The 11210-nt window shown below is 39.3% G+C and overlaps 1 protein-coding gene across 3 annotated transcripts in view; it reads right to left on the bottom strand.

The window, feature by feature from the left end:
- Positions 1-3945: 3945 nt before the first annotated feature.
- wscd1b (WSC domain containing 1b) overlaps positions 3946-11210 on the bottom strand; it is a 9968-nt gene continuing 2703 nt past the window's right edge. For 2 of the 3 annotated variants that reach the window (XM_058411239.1, XM_058411240.1), the window contains exons 2-9: positions 10836-11210; positions 10634-10748; positions 8304-8488; positions 6876-6997; positions 6445-6610; positions 5710-5874; positions 5262-5462; positions 3946-4497 (exon numbers count right to left, since the gene is read on the bottom strand). The exon at positions 10836-11210 is cut by the window's right edge. In XM_058411239.1, coding sequence (XP_058267222.1) covers positions 4145-4497; positions 5262-5462; positions 5710-5874; positions 6445-6610; positions 6876-6997; positions 8304-8488; positions 10634-10748; positions 10836-11210 — 1682 coding nt within the window. In that variant the 3' untranslated portion in view covers positions 3946-4144. The remainder of the gene's footprint in view (positions 4498-5261; positions 5463-5709; positions 5875-6444; positions 6611-6875; positions 6998-8303; positions 8489-10633; positions 10749-10835) is intronic. The other variant, XM_058411241.1, reaches the window with a different exon arrangement.

The following is an 11210-nucleotide window of genomic DNA, read 5'->3' as shown; positions in this document are numbered from 1 at the left end:
GAACTGACCCCAATCCCTCTGAACACCTTTTTTTTATGGCCCAGCTTCCATGTTCATGACGAGACAAGCAAAGCCTCTGCAGTTATGATGTTTGTGGGAGTCAGTTGAACATCTTCTCTGCCTGAAGTATGTTGATGCCTTAAGTCCTTTCAGTGTAATTAACCGCTTTATTCTTGGTGTTGGCATGGGCCATGTTATCTAAATATCTTCCTGTGCTCATAGAATAGCCATAAAGCCTATGTAGGAGAGTTTATAGCTGACATTCATGAAGCCATGATTGATTGAGGAAGGAGAGAAGGATAAAGCATATGGACAGCACATCAGCAAATCATGAGCCCTGTGATGGAGGGATGGAGGGATAGACTTGTTTGGCAGAGCCCAGGCAGTGAAGGCATGTGCTACTGTTATTAAAGCCCTCATTTCAGACCCACAGGCTTAATGAGTGGTGGAAAGCATATGGCGTACCAATGTTATTGGGCTTTTGTTTCATAGAGAATGTGACTTTCACTGAACAGAAAAAGGCTGTTTACTGATTTTAGCTTCAGGAAGAGAACAGATAATGTTTGAACAGGTTTTCAGGCAGGTGGGACCCTGGTTCCTCATGTCCTAGTCCCTAGTCCTTTGTATTTGTAGTTCTGGTTTGTTTATCTGTCTGGTAGAGTTGTGAAACTCATTCCAAAATGACAACCTGCTTAATAGTGGTGTAGTGATCTGATGAAGAAAAGACATGTTTACACTTGTGAGTACATGGATCCAGTTTTTGATAGCTTAACTGGAACAACATTAAAGAAACAATCCAAACTTCTGATGATGCTCCCATGCAGAAAAGACCTGCACAGAATGCCAACAAATAATATGTATAAAAAGGGCTAATTTCACACTTGTCACCTCAGGTGAGATAGTGAACAATGGAAATGCTGCAGTGTTTTAAATGCACAAATAATTAAAGCAAACAATTGTAATTGCACTTTTGTTGAGAGGCAGCAAATGTCTTAAGCCAGAATTATAAAGAATCTGACACGTGAACACCAACTACCTGTGAAGGGTTTCTTGGTTCCTAGATTTATACACCAGTCTGATTTATGACCATGATGCTTGGATAAACCTTAATAAAGAACTCGTACGATAATTTTCACTTGCTTCTGGCTTTCCTGAATTACCCTAGCAGGTGACATGTGATGAGAATGAGAATCCAGTATTGTTACTAAGAACGCTCTCTTATCAGGACTTCAAATCCTGACACCTGATTTAAAGGCGATAATAAGTTGCAGTAAAATCACTTAATATGGTAATCGCATTTCTTTGGCAGCACATCAAAAACATCAGTCAACATATTTCATTATCAGTGTCCCTGGAGTATAAAACTGCAATCTAAATGTGTTGGAGAGAAAAAACACTATCATCAGGACCCATAAAGCAAAACAAACAACTGCAGTTTGACCTCCTGGGTATTTTTAGAGCAACCAATCAACCTCTAATCTGGAGCTGGAAAACAGATGGCAGCTTGTTCAACACAACATGTTCCTGCTTAGGTGCAGGCTTAGCATATAATTTTAGCTCTGTGTGCAGAAGCACAGGCAGTATGTGTATGAGCCCAGTCATGGATGCAGGCACTGACTCCTGACTGTGCCATGTATGAGCAATAACATTGGGGTTCATTAAAACGTGTGTATATATGAAGCTTAGAACATACCAAATCATGCATATGTAGTTCTATTGCTCATTTAAATTCAGCAAGCCACACTTAGCCATATGTGGTATATAGGCATTGCCTCAAGGGGACATTTTGTTATTGCTTTGGAGAAACATGTAGAGCGCTACTAAGCTGTAATATAAATGCGAAAATATATTTTTTATTTAAACCTTCCACCACCTCTCCATTTTTATGAAAGCTAGAAGGAAAAAGTATGAGAACGTAAAGTTAAAAATATAATAATAATAAAGAAAAAACAGATGGAGATAAAGAATGATTTGACACAAGAAAAACAAAAAAAAAGTAAAATAAGGAGGAGAAAAAATACAAAGAGAGAAAAACTATATAATGAAATGAGAGATGAGTAGTGACAGTGTAGATGTAAAGATTGAGCCAAAAGTTAATGTGGTGTTTAACTAGGTGTATGTTACATGCTTTGTGAGTGTTTATATAAACATTTTAATCAATTTTATTTATTTATTTATTTATTTATTTTTTATTTTTTACTTTTTACACACCTGGATAGTCTAAAGGCAACGACTTTGTGTTCATGTTTCTGTTCATGTTCATGTTTCCTGGTGTCAGTCCACCAAGACATGATGTCTGCCACTCACACTGCACAATGAATTATAGTTCATCGTTGTGCTAATACTTGCATCAAACAATGTCGAGTTGTTAATTAGAATATATTAAAGCAGCAAATTTCAAACACTTAAAATACTTGATGGAAAAACTTCAAAGTATTTACAAAGTGGTGTATACAAAGTGCATACTAAGTATTAACTAAGTGTATACTAATGTATATACAGCGATCAGCCATAAGATTATGACCTAACATCATGCCTAATATTGTGTTGGTGCCCCTTTTGCTGCCAAAACAGCCCTGACCCGTCAAGGTATGGACTCTATTATCCCTGAAGGTGTGCTGTGGTATCTGACACCAAGATGTTAGCAGCAGATCCTTTAAGTCCTCTAAGTTGTGAGGTGGGGCCTCCATGGATCGGACTTGTTTGTCCAGCACATCCCACAAATAGATGCTCGACTGGATTAAGATCTGGGGAATTTGGAGACCAAGTCAACACCTCAAACTCATTGTTGTACTCATCAAACCATTCCTGCACCACAAATCCTGATCAAATCCACACCATTTCTGCTTTGTGGCATGACAGATTATCCTGCTGAAAGAGGCTACAGCCATCAGGGAATAGTGTTTCCATGAAAGGGTGTACATGGTCTGCAACAATGCTTAGGTAGGTGGTACGTGTCAAAGTAACATCCACATGGATGGCAGGACCCAAGCAGAACATTGCCCAGAATGTTTCCCAGCAGAACACTGCCCAAAGTATGACACTGCCTCTGCCGGCTTGCCTTCTTTCCATAGTGCATCCTGGTGCCATGTGTTCCCCAGGTAAGTGGTGCACACGCACCCGGCCATCCACGTGATGTAAAAGAAAACGTGATTCATCAGACCAGGCCACTTCCATTGATTCCTGATCCAGTTCTGATGCTCACATGCCTATTGTCGCTGCTTTTGCCGTGGACACCCTGACTGGTTTTCGGCTATGCAGCCCCATTCTCAACAAACTGTGATGCACTGTGTATCCTGACACCTTTCTATCAGAACCAGCATTAACTTCTGCAGCAATTTGAACAACAGTAGCTGTTGGATCAGACCACATGGGCCAGCCTTCACTCCGCATGTGCATCAGTGAGCCTTGGCCGCCCATGACCCTGTCGCCTTGGACCGCTTTTGATAGATACTGACCACTGAACACCCCACAAGAGCTGCGGTTTTGGAGATGCTCTTATCCAGTCGTCTAGCCATCACAATTTGGCCCTTGTCAAACTCGCTCAAATCCTTACGCTTGTCCATTTTTCCTGCTTCTAACACATCAACTTTGAGGACAAAATGCCACTTGGTGCCAAATATATCCCACCCACTAACAGGTGCCATGATGAGGAGATAATCAGTGTTATTCACTACATCTGCCAGTGCTTATAATGTTATGGCTGATCTGTGTATATAGTCTGTATATAATCTCACTCTCTGCCAGATCTGGTGCCTCTCAAGGTTTCTTCATCATGTTTTCTGTGGAAGCATTGCCTCATCCATGTCACTACTGGCTGATTATTTACAAATCTAAACCTACACCTGGATTCCTGTAAAGCTCATTTGTGACAGTATGTGTTGCAAAAAGCACTTCTGAAATAAAATTTAATTGAATTGAATCAAAGATGTCACAGTTAGAAGATTTGATGAGTATAAACCACAAGTTAAATTGCTGTTTATTCAAGTAACATTTTTCATAAAGAAAAAAAGCATAAACCACCAGAAGGCCACAAGATGTGTTGGTCAGCTATTAGTTCCCAGGCACTTTTTTTTTTAATGTATTTCCGGGTTCCTGTCCTGCAGAGAGAAATCCACCATTCTCATGCATGTAATAGGGTTTATCATCTAGGCATGTATTCCTGTGGGAGACCACTCAGATTTCTGTCCCTGAGAGCACGGTCCACCTCCCGCATGTATCCATTTATACTAGTCCTCATGTCCTCTGTGAAGGGGTCGAAGGTGAGACGTCGTGATCCTGCGCGCTTGAAGTGTCCATCTCTGTTTCTCTCGGCACACAAGAGCCGTTCGTCTGGAACGGTGACGTTAAGGAAGGCCGTCATGCACCGAAGTTGGTGGACGAGGTCTGTGAGGAGTTGCTCGTAGTGCACTACTAGCAAACGTTTGGAGAACTTTAGCCAGGCCAGAGCATGAGATACCCACCACGCAGAGTACGTCTCCACAAATTCGGGCCACTCTGAGGATGACAGGGTGTGATATTAAGAAAGAAACACTGAAAAATGTGACTTGAAAAATGTGACTTGGTATTAACATTAGTGCGTTACTGTAACACCACTGTAGGTTTTGAGCGAATGTCCCATTTCCATTTAAATTTTGTTTAGTGTTGGCACAAAATTATGTCAATATTTTTACAGGTTAGGAGTGTATTATTTCAGCATTATCATGCTGCATGACTGTTGACTGTAATTATTACATGAATCGCTGCAAATCTTGTTTAATTGATTCATTTTATCACTTCTACATTCAATATTGTCAGCTTATAAAATAGTACTTGATCCAGCATACCTTGCCAACACACCAGTACAGATGTTAATGAAACAGAGATATTAAACTCAGATTACTTAATATGTGTGTGGGATGTAGGATAATTTATCAGGCTTTTATTTTGCAATTTTTAATTGCCAAAAAATAAAATAGCAATGTTTAATTAACAGGTGAACGTTTAGTTGGCTTATCCTTCAAACCGTAGGGGTGTTTTCTGTCTAATTATGGTCATTAAAGTGATTTACAGTAAATTCATCTAAATCATAGCATTGATGACCGCACTGCCATGGCCTCCTCAGAACCCTGTAGATTTCATCACATTATTGTTTTTATAAAGTATTCTCTACACACATCTTCTGTTTATGATTAGACATAGCTCAATCATCGTATACCATAACAACAATTAGCTTTATAGACTGTGATGCTAAATAGTCAAAGTCAACATCCCATGATTACCATTACTTTTCCAGTGTGTGTCTGTTGCATAGCCCAGGTGCCCAGCATTTTTGCGATTAAACTCCGCCACGAGGCAGTGGTATGGGTTCCGAATTAACAGGATGGCTGAGTCGAACTTCTTGATCTCCCTCTGCCCGCTCTCGTGTGTCTTTACACAGATAGTTCTCCCATTTCGCCAGTAATCCTTCTCTCCCTTAAAGCCTAACAAAGAAGAAAAAGCAAGATATTTTCAGAAGAGGCTTTCAGAAACTTTTAATGGCACAAGAATGCCAAACAAGTAAAAAATCATACATTAGTATTTCCATTTTAGGGGTGGTTCTGTTTGTGTCATACCTAGTATAGCAAATCGTATTCAAATAGTGTTTATTTGTGGAAGTTAGAAAATTCCTCATAAAAGATTGAACATCATTTGTTAGTAATCCAGTGAAATTAAGTAATAAGGTCTCACCTTTGTTGTATAATGACCCATCAAAGTAGTAGCTGCCCGTGTAGTAACCTGTAGCAAGTTCGATGAGGTGCCGCAGCCAAGTGTTACCAGCGCCAGGAAAACTGGACAATGCCGTGAGGGAGGATGAGCTCTCGGGCCGAAACATCCTCTCCCTACACCGAGACTCTGACAACACATTGACTATCAGCTTGCACATCCATGTGTACTGTAGGTGTGTATGAGAACCAAATATTATCCCCAATGACAGAAATATGTGATTATAATTAACATTGTGAGGATACAATGCAAGGGATTTCAAGAATTTAGGATAAGATAAGGCGCTGTTATACTAGGGATCGGGTTATAGTAAGATTTTTGTCCTTTTCATTTAAAAATAGTTTTTAGTCTTTCAGTGTTTGTTTGCACTGTCACACCTGTTTTCTTTTTATTAATTTATATAGAAATCAACGTTTATAAAAGTATTACATAATGGCAGAGTCAGTGTGAAAAGATTATTCAAGCTGATTTAGATTCAGAGACTCACACTGAGTAGCACCAACAAGAACACCAAAAGCATGTGTAAATCGGTACATCTGGAGAGCATGCATCATTTATTCACTAGGTTTTAATAATAATGTTTAAAGAAAAATTATACTACAGTCTCTCAAAATTATAAATAAAATGATAGCACCATAACATCTGCAGAGTTGTCTGTGATCTTATTAAACGTAGTTTCTCGGTGTTTGCATGTGTTACCTAGCACAGGTGTGCTGTACACCTGTAGGTAGTCCGCAGCAGAGGTGTGGTTTGTAGATTTGCCCCGCCCACACAGCTGGCTGTCTACATTCTGCTGCATTAGGAGAAAAGTGGAGGTGTGTCCACAGAGACAGTCCCGTCCCCTTAGTACAGCCAGAGGCAGCTCCTGAGTGGGTCAGAATGCAAAATACAAACTAATAACTCTCTATTCATCTCTTCCTCATTAAAGCTCCATTATGCCTTCTCTGGCAAAAAAAATGCGTTATTGTGCGAGTGGCTCGAGAGCACAGAGCTTCATTTCTGTGTAAGACTGAAAAAGAGGCTCTTGAATCACAAAGGGCTATTGATTGATGATGGCCTCTTTTGAAGTAAGCACAAAGGAGGCGAACTAAAAGGCTGCAGTGCGCGAGTTCAGGGACGTGGGAGCCAACCTGATCAGTGCATGTCTCCACACACAGCTGTGAGGTCATGTTCTGCTGGCCAGCATGAAGCAGCAAACCATCACTGATGTTCTTTGGTGTGTGATAGCAGCCGTGATAATGGACATTTCTGTCTGAGAAAGAGAGAGGTTAAAACAGAGAATTATTAGAACAATTTTGCCTGTTTGTTCATGTTTTCTTGCATTTTTCTACACCGTGCATATCCTTCAAGACAGAATAAAGAAAATACATTTGATTAAGTCAGGCTACAGAAGAAAACTGTTTCATTTTAAGAAAATAATACATTCCAAAATAGCCTCTATGCACAGTCTCACTTCTGATGATTCTCTCATGCAGACAAAATAAAATCCAGTTAGTCATCGTAATAACTGACTGAAATAAATTTTTCTTCATTTTAAAAGCCCTTTATAAGGCACCCTTAAGACCTCATATAAGGCTAGCTAGCCACATTAGCTGTGAGCATAGCAAGCCATATTAATTGTTTAATCAATCTTGGTGTAGTGGTGCTTTTATGACTTAACACACTCTGTTTGATGATTTGTGTTACAAATGAAGCAGCATAATACACAATGTATTTTTTATAATATAATAAAATAAAATATTTTGGTCTTCTAGATTTTATCCAAAAGTCTTTTGCACTTAACTATTTTGGTCAATACTCAAATGTTGTTGCTGAGAATCTAGGAGATTAAAAGTGTTAAATGTAAACAGAGGTGTAATGTAACATGTGAAAATATGCAAGAGACAGCTACAGTGGACATACTGTGAAATAAATCTGCATTATACCCTCATATACACCTGCATTCAGTCTCCTAGGAAAACGTGAAAGCACCAGCAGGCATGTTTGAGATTCTAGAGGCATCTTGCTGCTACATCAGATCAGAAAACCCCCAGTCTATGTGTGTGTATGTGTGTGAAAGAGAGAGAATCATTTAGTCTGCTATGCATGGCAAGGGTATCAGTGTGCGAGAGTCTGCATATGTTTATACATTAACAATGTGAAGTATACTTGTGTCAAGTCCAGAATTATTGGCACCTCTGAACAGAATGGGCTAGAATTGTTAAAATAAATTATTCAAAATCTTTGCATAACCACTTGATGGAATGTTTTTTACAAACAAAAGTAATTGACCAAATAACATTAGTACTAGTAATAGTCTTCTCTCAGTAACAAAAATGGCAAAATTATATGAATAATATGACTCAATTAATTTGCAATATATTAATTGCAATATGTCTGTGTTTAATTGAACGTTCTCAGTTTTCATTATACATAGTTTGATATTAGTATAAAGTTGTGTGTTGCTGTTTATAACGCCTATGTCCTGTTTCCCTGGGGAACAATTATGAGGTTGCCCACATGTAAAATCCTTTTATTCAGTATACTATATAAGTGAATATTCAGCCTGGCACACTCACATCTCCTTTGACCAGGAAGCCCCTCATCCACTTTGTATACTGACAGTCTGGCCACACCTCCGCAAAGTGAATGCCTTTCAGTCCTGCAGTTCAGGTTGCAGTCCTCAGACCGTGCCCGAGGGGCACTGATCCGGTTCCCACAGTGACACTCTGTACCATATTCCAGCCCAGCAAACCGGTAGCCACTGTGAGAGGGAAAATGCATTTCTGATGAGGCTATTGTTAACGTTTATTTACAGTACAATCATGACTGTGTATTTTGTTTCAAATTGGCCATGTTGCTCATATGATATATGAACACTTACTGACCACTTTATTAGGAATACCAGTGCCCCTGTTCAGTCAGCTAATCATGTGGCAGGAGCACAATGCATAAAAGCATGTACTAAACCGAGGCTACAGTGGGTACCTGTTTGTGTAAAAATATACATGATCACACCTATGCCATTCTCCTGAGTACTCTGCGAGCAAATTATGCAGATTAAAATTTTAACATTTCACTTATGGCAGTTGGGTACAAGACTAGATGTTCATTATAAAGTAACTCCAGAATCTCCAGAAAACTGAGTTTGAAATATATTCCCATGAGAGCTTTCTTTATCCTCACTAGTGCAGCTGATTGGGCTGCACACTTCCACATCTCAGTGAAAGCCATTAGTCTTCTGCATGCTGCTTACTCTTACTGTTACTGTTGCTTTCCAACAAATTAACATTAACATTTTGGAGGGTTTTTTGACCGATTAATTTTTTGAGTCTTGAACTTTGCATTCTGTCAGACATAGATTTGAAACTGTTTATTACAACAGCCCTTCCTCGGTTTATAAAATCTGTAGTGAAATGGTTTATTATATAACCCATTTTGTTTCAAGTGGCCAGTCACTTAGACTTACAACTAAATAATACCTATAACTACCATGGTACTAAATGATGTTGATCTACACCAGTCATGCCATTTAAAAAAGCAGTTAGAGACACATTGGGAATCAGATCCATGTTGATCTTCAGACTCCGCTTTGAGAACCTTATCTCTAACCTAATGGATCCTCAATGAATATATATTCTGCTGTTAAAATAAGTAAATAAATAAATGAAACAGCATAAAGCTTGCATCATCTCACACCCTCTGATCCAGGGAACGATTTTCCCCTGTTCTGAGAGACAATAAGCTTTTATGTTTCAGTGGTATTAATTATGTATCACTTACAGAGCAGGCAGTGTGGTTCTGGATGACGGTTCTTTACTTTTTGCTGCTCTGAGTGGGAGCATGATGCTGACAGCGTAATTAGGTGGTGTAAGTATGCCTAAGACTAATGCCTTCCATTTCTGAGATGAGTATTAACCTTTTGTCGCAATTTGCAGACGAGTGGTTGGGATGTTTTTCTGTGCTTTGGGCTGTCAATGTCTTTGAGGGTGCTGAATGTTTTATCCTGCAAATCAAAGATCCACACAAATGCTTGTACAGCTCCAACACAGAGTGTCTGTATTCTGCCACCTGTGCCTGCTGACCAACACTGCCTGCTTTTTTCCTTACTTTCAAGAAACCTACATTTGTAAATCATTGCCACTGATTTTTATAAATCTGTTGCCTTGTGATAATGCCTCATAAAGCTCTATAAGTAATTGCACTATAAATAATTCATATATTAGAACAAATCACCCAATCACTGTACGAGATGAATTCTAAACAGTCTGCGCTGTAACTTGTGTTTATCATGTCAGATTACATGATGAAGAGCCTCTAATGACCGACCTGCGATTTAAAGCAAATTACTACTTTCTGTGTATGCCATTTTTCAGCTTGTGCAAAAAACACGGTTGAAAGTCATTTTCTGTCCATTAGTGTTTTTCCATCACCTCTACTGTATTTGTAGTTGTCCCATGAATTTTGGGTCAGATTTAAATGCTCATGTCGTGGCCATACTTACACTCAGAAATTTTAGTAAAAGATTTATGACACTGCCATAACTTTGTTATTGTTCTAAATGAGCACATCACAACATGCAATCTAAGACCAGCCAAAGAATTGTTTTATGATGTACAGGCCATACACTCATTCACTGCAAGGCCAGCTTTAACATTGTCTTACTTATAACAAGGAATAATTTAACATGTCATTCATTTTGCCATAATCACTCAGTGATGACTTTTGTAATGATTTATAATTATGCACAGATCATTATTTGTCACAAAGGCTGCGCAGTACACCACAAGCTTATAATTCATTTTAAATTGCCCATGATTACTAGTATAATGATTTATGAACATTGACTTCATAGAGAGTGTTGCCAACCACAGATTTGTCTTATATTCAATATTTCAGTCATGCTTACCTCTCAGAGCAGGTGTCTTGGCACAAAGAGCTGGTCATTTTTCTGAAGTCATAAAGCACAGTTCCTCCAAGCGCATGTTGTTTGTCATCATTCATGAAGCACCCAATGTAGGTTCCTTGTAGGTGATGTAGGTAGAGAATAATGTGAAATCAGTTCTGAGGGCAAATTCAAATTGGACATTTTAACATAATTCAGGTCGTACCTTTATGTCTGGTGTCCCTGTTTGATAGATTGTGTTCTGCTGAGTTCTCCTGGTCTGTTCCCTGGCCCTGAATCCAGTGTCGTCTCAGGTGCCTGATCTTCAGGTTCCGAGACACGAAACGTTCTTGATCCCCTCTACTCCCTGACAAATCCGGATTATTCTCCACATCCTGAATTATTGTGGATCCGGGTCTCCTGTGGTACCAGTTAACACTAGGTGCCTCCAGGGATCTAGGGGGCAATGGTATGGAGGGTGAGGGTGGATAACTTCCTTTTTGAAACAAGGCCACATTGGAACGCTGAAGCAGCAGCACACTTCCAGCCATGATGTAAGCCACACCCAGGAAAAGAAACAGCAATTGGGCCTGTCTTAAAA

Source organism: Hemibagrus wyckioides, linkage group LG16 (assembly GCF_019097595.1).
Source record: "Hemibagrus wyckioides isolate EC202008001 linkage group LG16, SWU_Hwy_1.0, whole genome shotgun sequence".
NCBI classification, from domain to species: domain Eukaryota; kingdom Metazoa; phylum Chordata; class Actinopteri; order Siluriformes; family Bagridae; genus Hemibagrus; species Hemibagrus wyckioides.
The sequence above is the reverse complement of the archived record's forward strand: the minus strand, read 5'-3'. Positions and strand labels throughout refer to the sequence as shown.